We start from the raw sequence: 24,574 nt of genomic DNA, 5'->3' as shown, positions 1-24,574 counted from the left end.
ACTAATCATTGTTAATCGCGAGTAACAAAGAGTGTTTTCTTTCAGAATCGACTTCAATCAGTTAGCCAAGCCGACGAATTTACAAAACAGTGCGGTTCTACGGATGCTCGAGGAGGAAGAGGCTAGGCAACGAAGCGGTCAGCCGAGTAAGCGAACTTAAATTTACAGTCGGTTAATTTCTCGTTTCTTGCGAATCATAGTAACAAGTTATATCATAAAAGGCCTTACTAAAGCTATATCGTCGGAGAAACCATTTCTTTTTTACAACATTTACATTATTCGATAGGTTTTTAACTCTTTGCGGCACAGGATTTCAGATAATAGACCCATGTTGCACAGAAATTTTATTTTTAAATTAAACCAGGGGGAAAAAGATTGTCGCGATAAACCTTCCGCTTGCAACAATTGGCGAACCTGTATTGGCACGTTCATCGATGTTACCAACACGAGCGAATACATTTGTAACATTTGTCGAAGATATTACCAACTGCTTTACGTAAACAAGACGAGATATAAACGTATGCGCGCGCATGCAGCTAATATAAAAATGTCCCACCATGCATCACGGTGCACCAATAAGGTGGGACACTTTTGATCCCAGCGTGCCCCAAAGAGTCAAAGAAACAAAAGTTTGCGTAGAATATAAAATTTCAAACTGTGCACATTTCTAATAATGAAAATGTATACGCTGGCTGCCAGTGGCTGGCATAGTTTGCAAGAAACTACTTTGCGTACGGAGTCCAAGATAACGTAGAGAAAAACAAAAGAACCTAATCCAAAGATTTCAGCAACCGAAGCACAAAGTCGCACATTAATCTAACGAAGAAGACTAACAAGAAGCAAATGTTGCAAGCTGCTAATTATGAGCGAGGGAGACTAACACCACTATCAGAAAAGCTGGTTTTATCTATCAACAGAGAGGTGAACACTAACAACGTTACTTAAAACATACAGCGGGACCAAAATACAGCACGCTTTGGTAAAATCGTTCCAATTTCTCTTCGATGAACCTTGCACGTTTAATAATGCGTACGTCTTCTCAGTAGACTATAGAAAGAAATCAAGCAAACTTAAATGGAACTCAATGTCGTTTAATAATTACAGTTGGACCGTATACGTATATGTACGCAGTACCAAATATGAACAGATAGAAAATGTGCTGTCTTTTGGTCCCACAGTGTATGCTGTTCTGCGCTTGCTTCGTAACAATTGGAGTGCAAGAATCATTTTCCGAAATTTTAACTCTAGTTTGTCGTTATAACACATCACAGATATGCAAATATACTAATCGTGTTTCCTTTTAGAGTTACGGATTGCTATTCGCGTTGCATTTTTTACTCTCTTATTCATACAATGGATATCAATCGTGTTTGTAGGTTCGGTTAATCATGTTCAATTATAATACTTGTTGTTGTAGTAATATGGATTATTTTAACTCCATGTTATTAGGGGGTGGAGAGTTATTGAAATTTTAAGCTCCGCTTTTCTACCGATACTTTGTTAAAAGTCTCAGTGGTCTGCGATTGAACCTTGATAAAAATAATAGCAATAGAAATGGCTGTTTGTTTGGAAAGTGCCCCTGTCGAAATTTTTAACTTGCCCCTACCTATCGGTATCAACCCCCACTTTTTGGCCTGTGACCAGGAAAGCTCTAAAATCGGTGGCTAGGTCGTTTCTTCGATAATGAAAGGTACTTCTAGCGTTAGTTGTTGGCCAGTATTCGTTTTGGCAAAGTCGTTTCCTTCTTCTTCGCGTCAAAGTGACTTGTTTTAGGGAATCGTGCTAAACAACAGTTCCACCGGGGACAACATTTCCAATTGTACGTACACCCAACGATGCATGCATGACACAAAATCCATAATAACAAAGAAATTAAACGTTGGAAAGCAATTGCTTAACATTTCTATTAACAATCTGTCCAACGACAACAATCGTTTGGTCAAAATCGAACGATAATATTGTTTTGAGAAGCTTTACGTAAAGATACTTTGGACTTTGAAGTTATGTTATTCTTTTACGTACTATTGCATTTGTAGGAGATTTGTTTCTAGTCTTAAATTGTACTTTTATTTCCTTGGTCACGGGTTGATACCACCCAATATTCGTGCTTCCAAAATAATCTAAGAATACAGCAAGGTCGTACCAAAATCGTGTCAATTCTTCAGCAATAATTGTGTAAATATAAACTTGGCTGCTACCGCTGCGGTGAATAATAATTCGTTTTATTGGCGCAATAACCACTCTTTTCCACGTTTCTTTCAATCAAACATGGGAAACGAAACACGATCCAACATTCACAGCCAAGTCCACACAAGTGTGAAACATACAGATAGATTGCACTTTTAGCTTGCATTTTCTATTTATCCATTTATCATTACACATAGGTTCGTGGTAATAAAAGTAAAACAATTACTTGAATTGTAAATGTTCAAAAGAATGCGAAACATACTAGAAAAATAAATAAACATTTCAGTAGTCAGGGTCTAAAAATTTAGCATGACGCATCCGGTTTCGATCGAGTCATCAACTTGTATACGTATGTTGCTCATAAATTGTTGTCACCTTCGGGAACAAAAATATACACACGCTATAGCGAGCGTATCGCGCAAAATATAAAGGCTGTTTCCGCTACAGATAGTTTTCAACACGCGAACAATATTTATCCTCAATATTTCGTTGAATTTTCCAACGATAGGAAATATAATGCAAAATATTTCAAATAACATTGATGCTTTACAACTAATATCATTAATCCTTTCACGTTCCATTCGAGCATAGTCATTTCAATTATACTGACTTTTTTAATCGTTCGTAGGTCTGAAACGAGTGGCTTGGCCACCTCCTCCGGAGGATCAGGACTTTGACTTTGTGGAACAAGGACCCGTGCAAGCGAAGGTAAATATTTCGGTTTAAACAAATTTTATCACGAAGCCACGAATAGAGAGAAAAGACCTGATATTTAAAATGGTGTATTAATATTATTATTCTTGCATCAACTGCCCTTACCCTAACAACTTTTATCAGATTCTATCTAACGATTACCGTTAGGCACGTGTTGTTTTTTTTTTATAGAATGAATTATTAATGTTCAGTATTCACGTATCGGAAACGATAGAAGAATCCTGTTTCCATCAAAAGTTTGTGATTTCCTTATTATCTTGCAGTTGTCGTTGTTTGCTCGTTGTGTATTAGGCGTTGACGATGTACTTTTATGTTTCTTTCTGGGCCCTCCTCAATGTTCGTTATGTGCTTGTTGTTACATTGTAATCAGCCCAGAAAATGTTCGTATTCTGCAATTTAGAAAAAGTTTGCGTTATTCGTAGTGAAATAAATGATTGCCACGGCTAGATTTTAGATAGTTAAAACTCAACGCTTGCAACGAGTGTTAGAAAGTTTTGAATCTCCAACCCAAACCCGAAATCGTGTGTACCCGCACGCCCCTACTCAATGTACAATGGCGAGGAGGGAAACAATTATTTATATCCGTATTAGAAACGAAGAATCACACTTTTGAGTACGCGGTTGACTACACCGTCGTGGCTGTCGAGGCGAATATACACACAGTCAGGGACAAAAGTAAGTTGACAGATGATTAAAAAGGATATCAATGAAATTTAATTAATATAGATTGTAATTACTGTTAATGTTTAATGACGATAATATAAATTTGTGTAAATAATTACACAGTACGAGAATTCACAGAGACCGCATGGCGAGCTTGGGGATTCCCCTATGGTCGATCGCTACTCTGACGCATGCGCGCTATCGTGCGGACGCATGCGCGCCACCTTTTTATTAATACGAGATTTACGCCATACCTCACAAGATTTTAGTCCCACTTGGTGGAACCTTCGTTTTATTGTTTTTGTTGACACATCTGATCCTACTGCTTTTAAATCTGCCGTGAGGAGATCGTGGACTCTCGTTGAAATTCTCGAACAATTCGACGGTCTTCGTGTGTGGTAGTACAACGTTTTCGTTCAGAGCGTCTTAAATTCTCTACAGTATAATGTACTAAATATTTATTCCATATTTATTGCACCGCACTCTTTGATACTTTATACTTGTGGGTCATAACACGGTAACGTATCTCATTGAAATTTATTCTAAGTTAGGTCTCAGTCCGAAAGAATTAAATTACGGATTTGACATAAAATTTCTGCTGTTTTTTTCATTTTTATATTGTTCAACGCTTAATCTTACTTGTGCGAAGCCTGAATAAATACTGTGTGTAAACACAACCCTCGTATAATGACTTACTTCTGACGAATTGGTTGAGTTTTTGTTTAAACTTAATTTTGGTTTACACCGATTGTTAATATTTATTTTAAATGTTATTTAAATAATCCATATACTATAAAGATAAACCTGTAATTATGATGCTATAGTAATTAAATTTCATTGATATTCATTTTCATCATCTGTCCGCTTTCTTTTGCCCTTAACTGTGTACCGAGACTAAGGTCTCCGAAGAAACCAGAAACGGGCAAACAATATTCGTCGATGCGTACAAAAAGCCTCTGTTTTTCGTTTGAAAAGACCCGTGGAATAGGTGATCGCGCCTCGTACCAGAGCAGTCCCTCGTCAGGTTCGTCGCCTCAGCCGGCGTCGACGATCGCTCGTTCGTCGACTCAGGGCGCTGTTCCATCGTCTCCGTCGTCGATTAGCCCTGCTGGAACTCTGCGACAGCCTTCTTCTCACTTCCAACACCAACCTGTGCCGAAGGGCTGGGCGCCGGTAACGCCCCCTGCTACTTCTCCGATATCGCCACAACCGATTCAACCGGTTTCCTGGTCGGGACAACAGAATCACCATCCGCAGGTAAGTGATCCGGGGCATAGGTGTCGACTTCCTTCCGCCTTAAACTATTTGCAATGTATCTCGTACCACCTAACAACAGTTATAAAACAATTAATTCGGATGTGATGACACAGGAAATGTTTTGATAAAAGCAAACAAAGGTCTAGAATTAACAAAACTTACAACCAATCGTATAGCACGGTGTGGAAGCTCTGTCATTGAATTGCACCGGACTGGAAGTCGACACTTGTGCATATATCAGATCGTCCCATGAACAAAATCTTTAGAACGATCTGATATCTTGGACAGTTCTATCGACAGGTGGATCGCTTCGCAGGAGAGATGCACGATAAGGAAATATTAATCTTCATTTCCTCCGTATACATACATATATTCCTCTGTTCTGGAACGAGCGTGTAGTCAACAGGCGTGTTAATTCTTAAAATCCACTTCCCTTGGATTCCTATACGCTAATTTAATCGTGTTATTAATTACAGCAACACCCTCAGGATAGTTACTCGTCACAGCGACAACCGCAACTTCAAACAGCCCCTGCTCCATTCGAACCACCACCCTCCACCATCACACTTCGCCCGGAGCCTCCAATTTCACAGGTTCGTGGAACGTTTATTGATAATTTAATTTTTTCAGATTTCTATTCACTTCCAACGTATCTCATGAGGTACCAAATTATCAAAAACTGCTCTGATAAAAGTTATTTTACTTAAAAGGGCACATTATGTGGTATAAATAATTTTTGTGTAGGTGATCACATAATGTGGCCCTTTAAATAGAACAAGTTTTGTAAAAACACTTTTTTGATAGCTTTGATGAGATATTTCACCTTTCGCAGTTCAACCTTCAATGAGATATCCCACCTTTCGCAGTTAAACTTTGAATGAGATATTCCACCTCATGAGATATCCCACCTTTCGCAGTTAAACCTTCCATGAGATATCCCACATTTCGCAGTTAAACCTTCAATGAGATGTCCCACGTTTCGCAGTTAAACCTTCCATGAGATATTCCACCTTTCGCAATTAAACCTTCAATGAGATATTCCACCTCATGAGATATCCCACATTTCGCAGTTAAACCTTCCATGAGATATCCCACATTTCGCAGTTAAACCTTCAATGAGATGTCCCACCTTTCGCAGTTAAACCTTCCATGAGATATTCCACCTTTTGCAATTAAACCTTCAATGAGATATTCCATCTCATGACATATCCCACCTTTCGCAGTTAAACCTTCAATGAGATGTCCCACGTTTCGCAGTTAAACCTTCCATGAGATATTCCACCTTTCGCAATTAAACCTTCAATGAGATATTCCATCTCATGACATATCCCACCTTTTGCAGTTAAACCTTCAATGAGATATTCCACCTCACAACTTATTCCATCTTTCGCAGTTAAACCTTCAATGAGATGTCCCACGTTTCGCAGTTAAACCTTCCATGAGATATTCCACCTTTCGCAATTAAACCTTCAATGAGATATTCCATCTCATGACATATCCCACCTTTTGCAGTTAAACCTTCAATGAGATATTCCACCTCACAACTTATTCCATCTTTCGCAGTTAAACCTTCAATGAGATGTACCACCTTTCGCAGTTAAACCTTCCATAAGATATTCCACCTTTCGCAATTAAACCATCAATGAGATATTCCATCTCATGACATATCCCACCTTTTGCAGTTAAACCTTCAATGAGATATTCCACCTCATGAGATATCCCGCCTTTCGCAGTTAAACCTTCCATGAGATATCCCACATTTCGCAGTTAAACCTTCAATGAGATGTCCCACCTTTCGCAGTTAAACCTTCCATGAGATATTCCACCTTTTGCAATTAAACCTTCAATGAGATATTCCACCTCATGAGATATCCCAAATTTCGCAGTTAAATCTTCAATGAGATATTCCACCTCATGAGATATCCCACCTTTCGCAGTTAAACCTTCAATGAGATGTACCACCTTTCGCAGTTAAACCTTCCATGAGATATTCCACCTTTCGCAATTAAACCTTCAATGAGATATTCCATCTCATGACATATCCCACCTTTTGCAGTTAAACCTTCAATGAGATATTCCACCTCACAACTTATTCCATCTTTCGCAGTTAAACCTTCCATGAGATATTCTACCTCATGAGATATTCCACCTCATGAGATATCCCACATTTCGCAGTTAAACCTTCCATGAGATACTCCACCTTTTGCAGTTAAATCTTCCATGAGATATTCCACCTTTCGCAATTAAACCTTCAATGAGATATTCCATCTCATGACATATCCCACTTTTTGCAGTTAAACCTTCAATGAGATATTCCACCTCACAACTTATTCCATCTTTCGCAGTTAAACCTTCCATGAGATATTCTACCTCATGAGATATTCCACCTCATGAGATATCCCACATTTCGCAGTTAAACCTTCCATGAGATATTCCACCTTTTGCAGTTAAACCTTCAATGAGATATTCCACCTCATGAGATATCCCACCTTTTGCAGTTAAATCTTCAATGAGATATTCCACCTCATGAGATATCCCACCTTTCGCAGTTAAACCTTCCATGAGATATCCCACATTTTGCAGTTAAACCTTCAATGAGATGTACCACCTTTCGCAGTTTAACCTTCCATGAGATATTCCACCTTTCGCAATTAAACCTTCAATGAGATATTCCACCTCATGAGATATCACACATTTCGCAGTTAAACCTTCCATGAGATATCCCACATTTCGCAGTTAAACCTTCAATGAGATGTACCACGTTTCGCAGTTAAACCTTCCATGAGATATTCCACCTTTCGCAATTAAACCTTCAATGAGATATTCCATCTCATGACATATCCCACTTTTTGCAGTTAAATCTTCAATGAGATATTCCACCTCATGAGATATCCCACCTTTCGCAGTTAAACCTTCAATGAGATGTACCACCTTTCGCAGTTAAACCTTCCATGAGATATTCCACCTTTCGCAATTAAACCATCAATGAGATATTCCATCTCATGACATATCCCACCTTTTGCAGTTAAACCTTCAATGAGATATTCCACCTCACAACTTATTCCATCTTTCGCAGTTAAACCTTCCATGAGATATTCTACCTCATGAGATATTCCACCTCATGAGATATCCCACATTTCGCAGTTAAACCTTCCATGAGATATTCCACCTTTTGCAGTTAAATCGTCCATGAGATATTCCACCTTTCGCAATTAAACCTTCAATGAGATATTCCATCTCATGACATATCCCACTTTTTGCAGTTAAATCTTCAATGAGATATTCCACCTCATGAGATATCCCACCTTTCGCAATTAAACCTTCCATGTGATATTCCACCTTTCGCAGTTAAACCTTCCATGAGATATTCCACCTTTTGCAGTTAAACCTTCAATGAAATATTCCACCTTTCGCAGTTAAACCTTCCATGAGATATTCCACCTTTTGCAGTTAAATGCAACATCCTGTATGTGTATGTTGTCGAACACCTGAGCTTCTCGATGACTCCTTTTGTAATATCTGCTAGCGGTGCAGCTTCCTCCTCTCTTGCTCTGTCTGCCTCCTTGAATAGCATTTTGTCGGGAACTTTAGGCACCAGCGCCCGTTTACCAAGCTCAACCTGCCGCAACAAAGGCTCCAGTCAGTGGAAACATGAGGGGAGACTTGAAATGGCCACCGCCGTCGGTGAAAGCTCAAACAGAAGCGGAAAACAGAGCCAGGATGGAATTGGCGAGAGGACCTGCCGTCAGACCTCGAAGAATAAAAAAGGATTATAGCGGTTTCTTTGCCCAGCACGCCTTGAACTGTTCGTACCCTGGCTATCGAGCTCCACCAGGCACCCAATACTTTACCCCAGCCTATCAACATTAGCGAATCTATTCAATAGTTGTTTACTTCTCTCTCTATCTATTTATCTATCTATCTATCTCTGGAAACGTCGTCCTGGGCTTGATTTTTGATCTCTTGTTGGAAATTAACCTAGGAATATCCATCTTTACGAGGATGTCGTCCCGATACATAGAAATCGCTCAGGACTGTTCTCGTTGGATTTCGAAATTTGTGCACTGAAAGCACAGAGTAACGTAATGTACTCTGCGCCCAGAGTGAAACGATGGATCGATCGAATATTTTTTTTTCTCTAGGACTCGAGACTGTACACGGATTGTGTTTTCGCTTTTCCAGTTCTCGGTCCGAATTGGCACGATGCTTTCACGAGACAAGATAAACATCTTCATTAGGATTTCGAATTTCAACGTAACTTGTATATACTGAGACTGACAATTGCTTTTTATCCTCGTCACTTTCATATAAACGTAAAATCAAGCGTTGGATGAATTGCATAGTTGTTGGAAACATTAGGGCAAAATGTTTCGAGAACCCAAATCTTACATCGCGGATCGGGTGACTTTTCAGTCAAATTTTTACACTTATTCTTTCAGATACACCCCTGAGAGTTAGGTTTCAACCCACCTTTAGTAAAATGCTGATCAATAGCGTAGCTCTAAGTAATATTTAACGCGAAACGTTAACGTACGAATAAAAAAACTAATGCTTCTGACAAAAGCTTTTTATCTCGTGAAAGAGTGGTAAACACTGACATGTTGAGTAGTAGCGAAATAAGAAACGAATAAGAAAGATCGAATGAAAATCGAACAAAAATGTTGCGAAACATTAAGACGAACACGTCCCAATGTAAACATTTTTGTAAAACGATTGAACGACCACGTGTCTATCAAATAACGTAACTTTGTAATAATGTAACATATTGATGTGTATAAATAAAGGATATTTACAAATTTAAACGTGGACCGTGAATTCTCATGCTTTATAAATAAATATACAAAATATATATTCGAGTACTAAAAAATGTATAAACTATTTTGTACAGAATATATAGCAACGGCGAAAATTAAGAAAATTTCATTTAAAAATAACCGATCGAGATTGTAGATCAATTCGTTAATTGACTTTCGCTTGCGTTTCCTTCTTAAAATTATCATTTTTTAACAGATTTTTTGAAAAAACAACGAAGAAAATCCGCGGGCGAAAATCAGTTTATCAACGAATCTACAAATGTTTATCCGTTATTTGTGAATAAAATTTTCCTAACTTTGCTAGTGGTGAATGCTTGAAAAAAATCACATTTTTATTCATTTGCAACCTTATAATTGAAATAGTAAGGTAAGAGAAACATTTACTCGCGATTAATAAATAAATGCTAAGAGTCGACCATCAACACTCTCGTGGTCTATCGTTTAAATAAGTATTAAACATGTACATCGAGGGCGATTATCTTATTCGTTAAAAATAACACGTTAATCGTACGTTTAATCATTAAAAAAATAATCTATCAGGAATATGATCTTTGATTGAAGTTTATTTGCTAACAATTTCCCCTGAAATCATCTTGCTTTTCTTTTTAAATTCAAATTCATTTGCGGTATTATAAATATTCTATCGTTTTAAATAAATCGTTTAATAGATCGTTTATAATACTCGTATTTATAAAATCGTGTGTCTCGCTAAAGTGATGCATTTTCTTTTCCTAGCCCGTTCGTTGCGCGTACTGTTGTTAATTGTTCAATCTCGTTTCATTGCATAATAATATTACTCCAAATTCTTACTACTAAGGATCAATTCATTCAATCTTGCGGTGTAAGATAACAAAATTCCGATTAAGATTTTACGCCGTATTATGCAAATGTTGTACAACTAAATAGGAAAAAAGTTTCAGACTAACGAAAAACCGTGTGTTTGTTGTATAGCTTGTTGCAGCTTGTATCGTAATCGTTCTTGGGTCTGATATCGTGGGAGATCGAGTAAATTGAAACACGTATGAGCGACGGGCAACCTACGTTCATCGCCCAATGGTTGCATCGTAATCTGTAACAGACAACAAAACGCTTAGTTGAAACTGTTTAAACGTTTAAAAATTGCATGTGTGGCGCTGCTTCGCTGCGGTAGAAATTCGAACTATCGTAGGAGGACGGAAAAGGAAATGAGGGGGCGCTAGTGGACTCGTCAGTAAGGCTTCCGGTTGTGTGATATCGGGGTTTGTTTAGTATTATGAGGAGGTACTTATTTTGGATTACCTGGATTTTGGAAATGTGTATTTTTGCTGCTATGCATCAGATTTCCGCTTCGTATGTGATGATCGAGCGGACGCAGGTTTTGCATAGGCGGAGTTTGAGAGAGGTGGAGAGCGGGCTGTTTCTGAAGATGAGGCGATAGAGTGTACGCAAGACACCAAAAAAATTCCTTTGCACACTTGGTCTTGGATGTTATGCTGCCATTTTAATTTTGTGTCGAACCAGATTCCCAGGTATTCCACCTTTTTGGACCAGGCGATGAGGTGGTTGTCTATGGTGATGTTTGCGGGTGAAGAAGATTGCCTCAGTTTTTGTTGGGTTTATGGTCAGTTTCCAGGTCTGTGTGAATTGGAGGATGTGATTTAAGTGAACTTGTGCATACTATCCAGTGATGACTTGATAGTTAGGCACACGCATTGTCATTATTGGCTGAGTCGCTCACAACTACAATTCCATCGCGTGGCAAAGGATGCAAACTAAACAGGCAAACTAGGGACAGAGAAGGGTAGGACAAGACTGAGAGGTATTGGCATAACCGTACGCTCATAATACTAGCCATGAATAGAACAAAAATGTATCTTTCGTGGTTATGGAGACCCTACTACTATGTAGCGTGACTTCAGAGTTCCTTGCCCTCGCCCCGTTTAGTTTACAGGTGCTTAGCCAACAAGTCATCACTGGATATTACTCGACTCCTTGGTTGTGAGCCCATGAGGAGGAGTAGATTGCAGTGTCATAGAGGACTAGCTTGGTATTGGAATTTTTGGGAATGTCGTTGATGTAGATGTTGAAGAGTATGGGACCCAGAACTGACCCCTGGAGGACCCCGATGTGAAGTGTTCTGGGAGTGGATTGTGTACCATTGTAGATTACTGATATAGTTCTGTTTGACAGGAAGATGTGTGTTATTTTGATTAGGTGTTTAACACTAGATTGCCCAAGGAAGTCATTTTGACTGCTTTTTAATTTCAATTAGAAAAACAATTATGTATATAATGACACAATTTCTTAGAATTTTGTGACTTTTTGCACAACATATAAATGCGTTTATTAATAATTGTAGTTACCTCCCCCCTCCTTCATTTCCGGTATATGTGTTATACCTATATTGGTCAAAAGCAGTCATTTTGACTGCTTGGGAAATTTTGAATAATCAAATGACTCTTATTATTGAATTGAGTAAATTTCTTATATGACCAGTTCGACTCTGTATTGAAATAACAGTTTTCATTTTTTTTCGATTACCAACACATGATAACATACAAGTACATGATAAATTGTCAATTTGGGCGTACCTAACCCAGACCTAACCCAGATCTAACCCAGACCTAACCCAGGCTTAATTCAGACTTAATTCAGACTTATTCCAGACCTAACCCAGACCTAGGTTTGGGTTAGGTCTGGGTTAGGTCTGGAATAAGTCTGAATTAAGTCTGGGTTAGGTCTGGGTTAGGTCTGGGTTAGGTCTGGCTGCATCCTCGCATGGCATCCCGGAGGTCGGAGCGAAAGCTCCCGCGGACCAAACACCGGTATGAATGCGTTGCGCGTGTGAATGTGTGTGTGAGTGGACTGGGGCATGGGATATTTGCCGCGGGTTTGACCTAAGGCCGCAGGTTGGCCAGTTGGCTGCGGGTGTGTCCTGCGGCCAACATGGCCCCGCGGCCGGCGGCTTAGTCCCATGTCACGGGGCCGCGGGCGCTGGTGACCAGGCGCCTGCGGTTGAGTGGAAATGCGGTGGGAGGAGTGCCTCTCACCGGGAAGGGCCTGAAAAGGCACGGCGCGGCGGGGGACTCTGTGATGTCTCACTAGAGTTCCCGGTCCCTCGCCAAGCGCCTGAGGATGGTCACCGTGGGGTTTTAGCCGGTAAGAGTCCGGCACTACCCGCCGGCCCGCCCATCGGGTGGGCCCGCGGGTGTCCATGAGGATTTCCCCACGTACAAAAAAAAAGGTCTGGGTTAGGTCTGGGTTAGGTCTGGGTTAGGTCTGGGTTAGGTCTGGGTTAGGTCTGGGTTAGGTCTGGAATAGTCTGAATTAGTCTGGGTAGGTCTGGAATAGTCGAACCCCTACGTGGCGCGTCCCCAGGTGGCGGATAGGGGCAGCCGCTGGGATGGGATGCGGGAATGAGGTCATCAACCTAGAAGGCTGGTGGCTGCTGCATCCTCGCATGGCATCCCGGAGGTCGGAGCGAAAGCTCCCGCGGACCAAACACCGGTATGAATGCGTTGCGCGTGTGAATGTGTGTGTGAGTGGACTGGGGCATGGGATATTTGCCGCGGGTTTGACCTAAGGCCGCAGGTTGGCCAGTTGGCTGCGGGTGTGTCCTGCGGCCAACGTGGCCCCGCGGCCGGCGGCTTAGTCCCATGTCACGGGGCCGCGGGCGCTGGTGACCAGGCGCCTGCGGTTGAGTGGAAATGCGGTGGGAGGAGTGCCTCTCACCGGGGAGGGCCTGAAAAGGCACGGCGCGGCGGGGGACTCTGTGATGTCTCACTAGAGTTCCCGGTCCCTCGCCAAGCGCCTGAGGATGGTCACCGTGGGGTTTTAGCCGGTAAGAGTCCGGCACTACCCGCCGGCCCGCCCATCGGGTGGGCCCGCGGGTGTCCATGAGGATTTCCCCACGTACAAAAAAAAAGGTCTGTGTTAGGTCTGGGTTAGGTCTGGGTTAGGTCTGGGTTAGGTCTGGGTAGGTCTCCACGCACCCGTTTGGTTGTCCAGGCGGCAGGGGAGGTGAACCCCTACGTGGCGCGTCCCCAGGTGGCGGATAGGGGCAGCCGCTGGGATGGGATGCGGGAATGAGGTCATCAACCTATGAAGGCTGGTGTCTGCATCCTCGCATGGCATCCCGGAGGTCGGAGCGAAAGCTCCCGCGGACCAAACACCGGTATGAATGCGTTGCGCGTGTGAATGTGTGTGTGAGTGGACTGGGGCATGGGATATTTGCCGCGGGTTTGACCTAAGGCCGCAGGTTGGCCAGTTGGCTGCGGGTGTGTCCTGCGGCCAACGTGGCCCCGCGGCCGGCGGCTTAGTCCCATGTCACGGGGCCGCGGGCGCTGGTGACCAGGCGCCTGTGGCTGAGTGGAAATGCGGTGAGAGGAGTGCCTCTCACCGGGAAGGGCCTGAAAAGGCACGGCGCGGCGGGGGACTCTGTGATGTCTCACTAGAGTTCCCGGTCCCTCGCCAAGCGCCTGAGGATGGTCACCGTGGGGTTTTAGCCGGTAAGAGTCCGGCACTACCCGCCGGCCCGCCCATCGGGTGGGCCCGCGGGTGTCCATGAGGATTTCCCCACGTACAGGTCTGTGTTAGGTCTGGGTTAGGTCTGGGTTAGGTCTGTGTTAGGTCTGGGTTAGGTCTCCACGCACCCGTTTGGTTGTCCAGGCGGCAGGGGAGGTGAACCCCTACGTGGCGCGTCCCCAGGTGGCGGATAGGGGCAGCCTCTGGGATGGGATGCGGGAATGAGGTCATCAACCTATGAAGGCTGGTGTCTGCATCCTCGCATGGCATCCCGGAGGTCGGAGCGAAAGCCCCCGCGGACCAAACACCGGTATGAATGTGTTGCGCGTGTGAATGTGTGTGTGAGTGGACTGGGGCATGGGATATTTGCCGCGGGTTTGACCTAAGGCCGCAGGTTGGCCAGTTGGCTGCGGGTGTGTCCTGCGGCCAACGTGGCCCCGCGGCCGGCGGCTTAGTCCCATGTCACGGGGCCGCGGGCGCTGGTGACCAGGCGCCTGCGGTTGAGTGGAAATGCGGTGGGAGGAGTGCCTCTCACCGGGGAGGGCCTGAAAAGGCACGGCGCGGCGAGGGACTCTGTGATGTCTCACTAGAGTTCCCGGTCCCTCGCCAAGCGCTTGAGGATGGTCACCGTGGGGTTTTAGCCGGTAAGAGTCCGGCACTACCCGCCGGCCCGCCCATCGGGTGGGCCCGCGGGTGTCCATGAGGATTTCCCCACGTACAAAAGGTCTGTGTTAGGTCTGGGTTAGGTCTGGGTTAGGTCTGGGTTAGGTCTGGGTTAGGTCTCCACGCACCCGTTTGGTTGTCCAGGCGGCAGGGGAGGTGAACCCCTACGTGGCGCGTCCCCAGGTGGCGGATAGGGGCAGCCGCTGGGATGGGATGCGGGGATGGGGTCATCAACCTGAGAAGGCTGGTGGCTGCATCCTCGCATGGCATCCCGGAGGTCGGAGCGAAAGCTCCCGCGGACCAAACACCGGTATGAATGCGTTGCGCGTGTGAATGTGTGTGTGAGTGGACTGGGGCATGGGATATTTGCCGCGGGTTTGACCTAAGGCCGCAGGTTGGCCAGTTGGCTGCGGGTGTGTCCTGCGGCCAACGTGGCCCCGCGGCCGGCGGCTTAGTCCCATGTCACGGGGCCGCGGGCGCTGGTGACCAGGCGCCTGCGGTTGAGTGGAAATGCGGTGGGAGGAGTGCCTCTCACCGGGGAGGGCCTGAAAAGGCACGGCGCGGCGAGGGACTCTGTGATGTCTCACTAGAGTTCCCGGTCCCTCGCCAAGCGCTTGAGGATGGTCACCGTGGGGTTTTAGCCGGTAAGAGTCCGGCACTACCCGCCGGCCCGCCCATCGGGTGGGCCCGCGGGTGTCCATGAGGATTTCCCCACGTAAGGTCTGGGTTAGGTCTGGGTTAGGTCTGGAATAAGTCTGAATTAAGTCTGGGTTAGGTCTGGGTTAGGTCTGGAATAAGTCTGAATTAAGTCTGGGTTAGGTCTGGAATAAGTCTGAATTAAGTCTGGGTTAGGTCTGGGTTAGGTCTGGATTAAGTCTGGGTTAGGTCTGTGTTATGTCTGGGTTATGTCTGGGTTAGGTCTGTCTGGCAATACGTATTAAACGATTAGATCAACATCACTATTAATTATCGACAATTATGTTCAATTTCACGTTTTATAAAACACCTTGTACACACTATCCATCTACGTTTCTTTCTCCATTTTGATATCACATCGTCGGTAGAAAGCGCAAGAAGAAGGTTATCGATCATCGATTGAATGCATCATGATCGAGCGAAAAGAATTGATTCCAAAGGCAACCACAGGAATGAAAACACCGAAGACACGAAGTTGGAACAATACTCGATTGTTTTCTTGTGTAAGAGTCGAGACTCGAGACGAGGTCGATCGGACCCACCTGGTCAGAATCGATATTCACCCTAATTGTTGCCCCTGTAGTCTCAAGGTGTTTATTTTATTTCTGCGCCCTAAATTCATAATATTATAACATAATATTAAAAATTAATTTTAAATAAATTTCTTTACACATTAGTTAGTCTTTCACAATGCAGTCATTTTGACTGCTTTTGGCCAATAGAGGTATATACTAAGTTTCAGTCTTTCTAGTGTTAAGTAGGTTGATATGATGTAGTTTGAGCAGGAGTCCATTGTGCCTGACAGTGTCGAAGGCCTTTTGGAGGTCTAGCAGGACTAGAGCCAAAGGACTTGTTCACTTCTAGTGCAATGTCTTCCTGCTGTCCGAGGGCTTGGTGGATAGTGGAGTGTTGGCCCGAAAGCTGAATTGTTCCAAGATTAGGGTGTTGTTCCCTGTAAGGTGTATTTTGATTTGGGCGAGGATGATTTTTTCCAGGATTTTACCGAGGAGGCTTAGGAGGCTGATAGGTCTGTAGTTGTTTGGGTTAGCGTGAACTTTTCCTGGTTTGGGGAAAGGTATGATTTTTGTGATTTTCCATGCTTTGAGGAAATAGGCTTATAGATTTGCCTGAGGATGTAGTATAGTTGTAGGATCATTCTATTAGGTGGGTTTTTAAGTTGAATTGCGGTGATTTTGTTGTGTCCTGGGGATTTGTTGTTCCTTAAACTCTTGATGAGTTTGAGGACTAGTTGCGGGGTGATGTACTCTGAGTTGAGTGGGGTGGTGTTGGAAAAGTGGTAAGATTGTGGGCGTGGAGATCCGTCCCTCGATCTGTAGAATTGTTGGAGTGAGGAGGTTGTAGTTGGAATGTTTTAGCAAGGAAGTTCGGCTTTGTCTTGTGTGAGCTATGGAGTTACACCGTCGGTGAGGGGTGGAATGTTGGTTTTGTTATGTTTTAGGGCTTTGTAGGTGGTCCGTAGGGAAATGGGATTTGCTTCAATTTGGGAGAGTTTATGAGTCCAAGGAGGTGTTTTTAAGGTCGCGGATTTTAGACTTGATTTGGTTGGTGAGTGAGTTTTTTAGGTATCTATGGAGCAGGTTAGCAGTATTTTGGAATTTACGCCGATATCTGTTTCGGAGCTTGATGAGGTTAATAAGTTCAGGGTCGGGGTTTTATTGTTTTGGAGTATGCGCGGGTGGTGGTGGTTGCTCTGTTGAAGTTATGTCTGATGGTGTTTTGGGATTTTGGTAATTTCTTTGTCAATGTCCAGCGTGGTGTTCAGGTGGGTGCTCTAGTGGCGAGCATGGGAGGTTGTTGCTCTGTTGAGGTTATGTCTGATGGTGTTTTGGGGATTTTGGTCATTTCTTTGCCAATGTCCAGCATGGTGCTCAAGTGGATATTGGAAAGAGGATTGTATATATAGTAACCAAGGGGGTCAGTCGAGCGCTTGTGAGAGCGCGACCCCTCTGGTGGCGAGCATAGGAGGCGAGGCCACACATGCAACCATAATACTACCAACCTACCTTGATCGCTTTCATGCCTTGTATAGGTATTCTATCGCTTCCGGTTAAAAATAATAAAAACTTTTTCTTCTCTTCCAAAGGCAGTTCACGAAATATTTGCCAAAACAGTAGAATCGTGGGATCGTTTTTCGTATACCCTCCTTTGTACATTGCATTCTTTTCCAACTCCTCCCAATCGTAATCTTCGTTTCCTACTACCACTGCCATTAATTCGTAACTATGAAACAATTCTAACACTCGTCCGCCGCAAACTTTATGGAAACCTTTGTGAAATTCTTTAAAATGAACTTCAACAGATTTGTTCAGTATATAATCTACGTACAAGTCAATAAACTGTTTTCTACAAACAATAACGATGTTATTATTTACGAGAACGCATACGAGAAAATAGAACAGAAACATTTGGAAATATGTACTTATTTTTCAATGTAACAGGAATTTTACTACCTCCTGGTATAAGTTCGTATATTCTTTTCTCACCAAACGCTTCCCTGACAACCTCGAAATTCAAACAAAAGACTTCTTCGAAATCTGATTCGTCGTAATCAAGTACGCTTTGCATGCCCCTGCAACAATATCAATATCACCATAATGCTCGTAAAGGTTTGGACAAGACACCAAGTATTTTATCTCGAGTGTCCATACGCAGTCTTTTGCACCTTAAAATTCAACATATTTTAAAAAACATCATATCATACTTGGCGACCACTGGCGACATTTCTTTAACGTCGATCAGTCCGACTGGCTCGTGCAACAACTTTTTATATAAAGCCAGTGGAAATGGTAAATCGATAATAATGAAATTGTAAATGGCAAGTCCACAAATGACTCCGATTAGAAAATACATATTCTCATCCTCGAAAGAGTCTTCGCTGAACCAAATGATTCTGGTCTCTTCGTATTGCTTAAACATACCATATTTTGGATCAAGAATTTCTTTTAACAGAAGCATAAAGAATTCTTTTTTAACGCCTCCCGCGTCTTCTGCTTCCTCATTGAGAAACTTCACCTACAATAATTTTATTAATGGAACTTTACCCATAAGTTATTTAAACTTTTTTTACAATACTCACTCGTAGAGGTCTCTTCAAGTCTTTGTAATGGTAGTTATACAATTCCCATAAAGTGTCTGGAACTATATTCTCACGCGACACATTGAACAGCACAAATTGAATATTCTGGAGCCCTTGGTACAAAAACAATTCATTCGTCGCAGCCTCGTTTATCGCTGACTGCATCTAACGTAACATGGAGAAGTTAGTTTAAAAATTGCGACAAAATAAGATCACTTTGTACCTGAATGTCTTGGTCCGTTTCAAGCAATATGGTCTTTGCTTGAGCGTCGAGAAGAAAAGGATAGTTACAGAACACCTTCTGGCACTGAAAACAATTTGAATTATTTAAAGGAAAGTCGGGACTTGGCAAATCATAGATTGTGGATTCAACTTACAGAATAATGTTCCTTTTCTACGATCCACTTTACATAATCGTCTCTAATGTCTATATACTCTATCAATTCTGGTAAATGAAACGTAGCGTACGGCACAATATTCCTTTCTTTGCCTTCATTATTCAATTTGTTCAACAAACGTAACAAATCTAAGACAAGTTGAAGCGTCGTATCCCACGACACAACCTGATAAATTTGTTTTCTACAGTATTACAGAAATAAGTATTTCACTGTTTGACGAATGAAGCGATCATGATCATTACCTTAGTTGTTTTCGATTCTTTTACGTACTGAAGAACAACCGACTTATGAATTCTGACTAATCTTTCGAAATAGTGCGATGGTGCTTCCGCCCACCATTTAGATACAATTTCAAGCACCTCTGGTTTTAATGCTAAAACAGCTTTGCAAAATGGTTTATGCAATAAATTACGATTAATGGGATCTGCAAAACCGTGATACAAAGGTAATATTAAGAAGATTCTTAAAGATTCCGGACAATATACGCTAGATGGTAAACTAGCGCAGGATGGAATCAAGCTCTCTGATATGCAAGTAAATATCTAAAGAAGGAATAATTAATTCGTAGTAATTTAAAATGTATTTGATCTTTCGTAAGACTTATTTTCGTGTATACCAGTTCTTGAATCGTGTTGTTATCCAATTCCCTAATAATTCCAAATGATCTACTCGCTCGATTCAGATCCAGTCCGTGTTGTTTACTTGAGCATCCATAGTGGTTATCGTTAAGCAAAAATGATCCATTCAAACATGCTTGACTCTTAAATACAGTCTCTAAATATCTGTAAGAACATCGGTTCACCAAATGTTACAAATTCTATCATCGATTATACAGGGCGGTTTGATAAACTAAGACTAAAGATAACAATTTATAGAGAACGCAGTAGAATTTTATTTTAAATTCAATTTACCGCCCAAAGAAATGTGAAATCTGTTTACGACACGCATTTGGAATAATCTTAGGTACTAACTTTTCTACTCACATCATAAGGTCATGATCAATGGGCGAGCTTGGTGGGACTCTCTGACATGCCATTAATTGTTCCTCGTTTATTTCAAGAATTCGATAAGAGGATCCTAATATTCTACAGTCATCTGGTTTTACATTATCCTGCAGAAATTACATTATATTAGAAATTATATTATTAATGTGGGCTTGAGCATTGAGAAACCAACCTTCCGTGGAATTACGGTTGCAAAACAGTGATCGCCACCAGTAAAAATATGTGTAACTATACAGTCGATGCTGGAGAAACTGAATTCCTTGTCAAGATCGATCATTGCAGTGCCATTAGGGGCAACCCATGGTCCGTGTACTACCTGTGGAGTGGCTACGCTACGTGTTAAACCATAGCCCAATTGTCCTGACCTGCTCACACCCCATGCGTAAATTCTACCACGGGATGGCACCAGTGCCAATGTGTGACTTTTACCGCACGAGATCTTACAAAACAAATATTTACATAACGCGTTAACCAACAAGAGAAATAACTTACAACATTGTGATATACCTGTGTAACTGTGCTACCCATAAGTTCCATAACTTGACGAGGCAAAATTTCATTCGAGCTATTTCCATGTCCCAACTGACCATACATTCCTGCTCCGCATGTGAATACTCCACCATCCTGGAATAATGAGGTAATGTACGGATGTAAACGTAACAATATAATAAAAGAGTGAATGGTAATCAGGTGTTACCTAGACAATCTCACAACCATTCAATATTGATAAAACTTCGTACAACGCAGGTTCAGAGTACTTACCAATGTCAAAAATACAGAAAATTCTTCGCCACACGCTGCGTAACATACTTTTGCATTTTGTAAGGTTTGCAACTGGCAAGGAATGTATGTGTCCTGTGTGTTGTTTAGCCCCAATTGACCAAACGTATTTTTGCCCCAGCCGAATATAGCTCCTGCAAAAGATTTATTTACTTCCACGTTCTATAAGAAACAGTTTTCCTTTCTTTCTATTAAGTTACCTGATTTTGATATGGCTATGCTGTGATACCATCCGCAGGCAATAAAAGCAATAGGCACACCGACTAGACTACTTACAAGTTTAGGCTTTATACGGGTTATAATGTGAGAATCCAAACCAAGTTGCCCTTTGTTATTAGAACCCCAACTGTATAATTCACCATTGTTTGTCAACGCGAGCGTATGTTTCGCGCCGCAAGCTATTTGCACAATTACGCTAGTACCAAGTGCCTTTACCATACACGGCGTACACTCGATAATATTTTTTGGATATAAACCTGCAACTCGGTCGAGATATTAACTGGATGAAATTTTGAAATTTCTAGAGATTTTCGAAAGGAAACTCTTATTAATTTTGGTAATATTACCTAGCTGGCTTTCTCCGTTAAATCCCCAACTAAACAGCTGCCCCCATTCATTTACTACTACCGTGTGGTGCTCGCCACAAGCTGCCTTTTTAAATACAAATGCATCCAAGTCAGGTACCAACTCTAAACATAAAATAATTTTGTCGACATCGATAACAGGTTTTTAATCTCTATGAAAAATAAGATTTGCCACTCAAATGTTACAAATTTTTAGGTTTACTTAATTCAAGGATTCGCGTTTCTCATACTTACGCAATCTTTTACTTCCCTTATGGCCGAGTTGTCCAGAATCATTTGTTCCACATGAATATATTTGGCCATCACGGGTAATAACTATCGTATAATTTTCACCACACGCAACTACGGTAAAATTATTTGAAAGGTGATGATTATAAAAAAAAATTGTTACGTGCACTTTGGTTGAATTAACTCTTACTTTGTTCAATTTCCCCTGCTGTTTTAAAGTTTATTTCACGGGGTGTTAAAATATTCTTATCCTCGATATCACCTAAACCCAGTTCCCCGCTTATATTACTACCCCAGCAAAACATATCTGTTATTACTTCGAGTAATGGATATTCCTCTGCTACAACAGGCTCACAAGCCAGACGTCGCTTTTTGGTCCAGTTTGCCTATGCAAATACAGATACAGAAATCATAATTATCGTTGCTTTCTTCTATTTATATTTGTACTGTTTTACAATACAGAATATCGTAAATATAATACTGTTTACAGTTATATACATGTACTTGGCTTTTAAATATTAAACATGCACTATATCTGAAGATAAAAAATAAAATTAATGCGTTGTATTGCGTTTACCATTTTTAACGGAATAAATTTAAAAATAGACGCAACTAATACAATGAATAACTACGATGCAAACAAATGAATCTAACATTGATGTAAAAATAAGATTAGACTGTCATGTAACAATATATAAAGTTTTATGTTCGTAAAAACATTTTAGTCTCATTTTTTGATCACAGAATACCTTTATAATGTATCGTAACGTTAATTCTTGGTAAAAATAAAACAATTGTACCTCATGCTACAACTTCTTCTGTTTTGCTTAATTAAGTATACATTAGAAACATGAGTCTTGAATTGACGTCCGAAGAAACGATCGAATCTCGATTTTAAAAATTTCAAGCAAATTAGGTGCATGCCAAGTTACACATACTTTTAAAACATTATACATATAGTAAAGTAGTAAGTATCGATGATAAAGTTTGGCTGAAAACAGGTATATCGGCGACTAACCATATTTTTCTGTTTCTCTCAAACTGAAAGCATCAGAGGTGCAGACGGGACATGCTATTTATGAAAAACATGTGGTATATCCTAAAAATAACGTTCTTTACAATCCTCTGTTAAGTTTGAAAAACATGTTTATAAAAGAAGAACATTATTTTTATATATCGGTTTATTTCTTTAGAAACATCGTATATTATTGATATATTATTTAACGTTTCGACGCAAAGCACACAGAAACATAAAATTGTATTTAAACGTAAAGTTATAGTTAAAGATGACATTGCGTAAAATGTTACGTTTAATACAACGTACTTGGAAAAAAGTTCTATTCATTGTACCTGTTTATCCTGTCATAATCTGAATTTAAGCGGGCTAGGTTAAGAGAAACGGAAGAAATTTAAGTAGCTTAAAACATGACAGTATTTATGGATCTGAATAGTAACAAATCAACAACGCAAGAACGACTTCGAAAGTGAAATGCAGCAAATTTCAATTATGAGCTGATAAGAATTTATTCTTTTACTAAAATACGTAACAGTCGTCGTTTCGCTCGTTACTTACATTTCTCGTAGGTACAATGTTTATGGAAAGTGTTTAAGTACAATTATTAATACAGAAAATTTTTAAATGTGGTACGATTTTATTTGCAAGCCAAAAGATAAGTTTTTCGTTTTAATGACCATTCACTGTTAGAAGATTACAATCGCAAGAATGGAAAAACCTAGACTGCAGTGTCGTAATAATACACCTACGAAATAGTATTGCAGTGTTTTTTTTAATCTTTATTGCAGACCCTTGACGCGCGAATGAAATTGCTCGTTTTAAAATATTAGTTAAATGAAGGTTTTTGAAAACAGAACACCGTTAAATAGTCAAGAATCCGAAAAGATGTTCCATAGTAGTTTTTAGATAGTAATAAATTTCGTTCTCTAAAGAAATTTATAGAAACTTTTGAATTTCAACTACATCTGTACTTCCGATAGTAATTAGGGGTTAAAGGGTTATATTAATATTTTTAAATGGAACATATCCGACAAGAATAAATATTTAATAATTCCCTATACAAATTCACGGACCCTCAAACAATCGTGAGGTACTATGGATATTTTAAAATAATTGTAAACGAGGTAGTAAAACAGACTTTATTTTGTAACGACCGTTTGTAACATACAATCAGTCACGAAAGTCTTCATACACCCCCTAAAATAGTAATTTTAAAGAAAATAAACAATTTCGTATAATATTATATACATTTATTATTGTGTATGATCTTATTAATTAAACTACATAAAAATGTATTGTTTTTTTTTTTTTAAGAATATTTTATACAATGAGGAAAAAACGAAATATGTAACAAAATTGTTCGTATCGTCCTTCCACGAGAAGGCACAGTGTGTTTACATCCCCACTCTTGCTGCAGTCCGCTGATTGGCTGTCATCGATCTTCGTCACCGTTTTCGACCAATACCTGTGAGTCAGCGGGCTGCAACAGAAGTGGGGATGTAAACACACTGTGCCTTCTTCTCCTGGAAGAATGGTACACTAAAATACGAAGGTAGTAAATCTAATAAATCTAATAAATTTTTGAAACATAATACCTGGGCTTATCCGATAATGTTTTGTTTATGTTGTCATGACGTCGTGATTTAATTGAAAGATGTTTAACATTTAGCGACAACGAGTGCTTCTAGGAGAGAAACAAGCGTTGAAATGTTGAAATGCGGGAATTAATTGTTAAATTGTATAAGGAGAAGAAATCTCTACGTGAAATTGCTAACATTATAGGCAGAAAACATTCTACTATTCGGTACTGTTAGAATTAAAGAACTGGAAAACAATTAGATTTCGTACAATACTGTACAATGTCCCGAAACAATTTTTTTCACCGCCTCAATCATCAGATTTGAATGCTATAGAGCACGTGTGGGATTATATGGAACACAAAATTAGAAAGCATAAGATAACAAATAATCA

The 24,574-nt window shown here is 40.9% G+C and overlaps 2 protein-coding genes across 3 annotated transcripts in view; one reads left to right on the top strand and one right to left on the bottom strand.

Annotated features, from left to right (window-relative positions):
- Positions 1 to 9,623, top strand: part of LOC122403072 (extensin-like) — a 31,667-nt gene extending 22,044 nt beyond the window's left edge. For both annotated transcript variants that reach the window (XM_043406368.1, XM_043406369.1), the window contains 5 exons: positions 46 to 146; positions 2,816 to 2,895; positions 4,540 to 4,821; positions 5,298 to 5,414; positions 8,413 to 9,623. In XM_043406368.1, the coding sequence (XP_043262303.1) occupies positions 46 to 146; positions 2,816 to 2,895; positions 4,540 to 4,821; positions 5,298 to 5,414; positions 8,413 to 8,691 (859 nt within the window). In that variant the 3' untranslated portion in view covers positions 8,692 to 9,623. The remainder of the gene's footprint in view (positions 1 to 45; positions 147 to 2,815; positions 2,896 to 4,539; positions 4,822 to 5,297; positions 5,415 to 8,412) is intronic.
- A 150-nt stretch (positions 9,624 to 9,773) lies between these two features.
- LOC122403068 (probable E3 ubiquitin-protein ligase HERC4) lies at positions 9,774 to 23,616 on the bottom strand. The gene is made up of 19 exons (XM_043406358.1): positions 23,162 to 23,616; positions 22,607 to 22,687; positions 21,779 to 21,974; positions 21,595 to 21,702; positions 21,343 to 21,465; positions 20,977 to 21,252; positions 20,759 to 20,910; positions 20,504 to 20,620; positions 20,169 to 20,435; positions 19,976 to 20,103; positions 19,609 to 19,774; positions 19,235 to 19,534; positions 18,972 to 19,157; positions 18,818 to 18,901; positions 18,595 to 18,759; positions 18,220 to 18,530; positions 17,938 to 18,087; positions 17,522 to 17,861; positions 9,774 to 10,704 (listed from the first exon to the last, which is right to left on the bottom strand). Exons 2-19 carry the CDS (start codon positions 22,607 to 22,609, stop codon positions 10,552 to 10,554), a joined length of 3,225 nt encoding a protein of 1,074 aa, XP_043262293.1. The 5' UTR covers positions 22,610 to 22,687; positions 23,162 to 23,616; the 3' UTR covers positions 9,774 to 10,551.
- Between the last annotated feature and the right edge of the window lie 958 nt (positions 23,617 to 24,574).

This window comes from Colletes gigas, unplaced genomic scaffold, assembly GCF_013123115.1.
Source record: "Colletes gigas isolate AHSC1104 unplaced genomic scaffold, ASM1312311v1 Colletes_gigas_Sc00043, whole genome shotgun sequence".
NCBI lineage: Eukaryota > Metazoa > Arthropoda > Insecta > Hymenoptera > Colletidae > Colletes > Colletes gigas.
The sequence above is the reverse complement of the archived record's forward strand: the minus strand, read 5'-3'. Positions and strand labels throughout refer to the sequence as shown.

Excerpts from the sequence above, each read along its gene's own strand:
- LOC122403068 (XM_043406358.1), bottom strand. Across the intron at positions 19,158-19,234 it reads AAGAATCGAAAACAACTAAG|GTTGTGTCGTGGGATACGAC; the intron begins GTAATGATCATG and ends CAAATTTATCAG. Across the intron at positions 10,705-17,521 it reads AAGGCATGAAAGCGATCAAG|ATTACGATGCAACCATTGGG; the intron begins GTAGGTTGGTAG and ends TGTCTGTTACAG.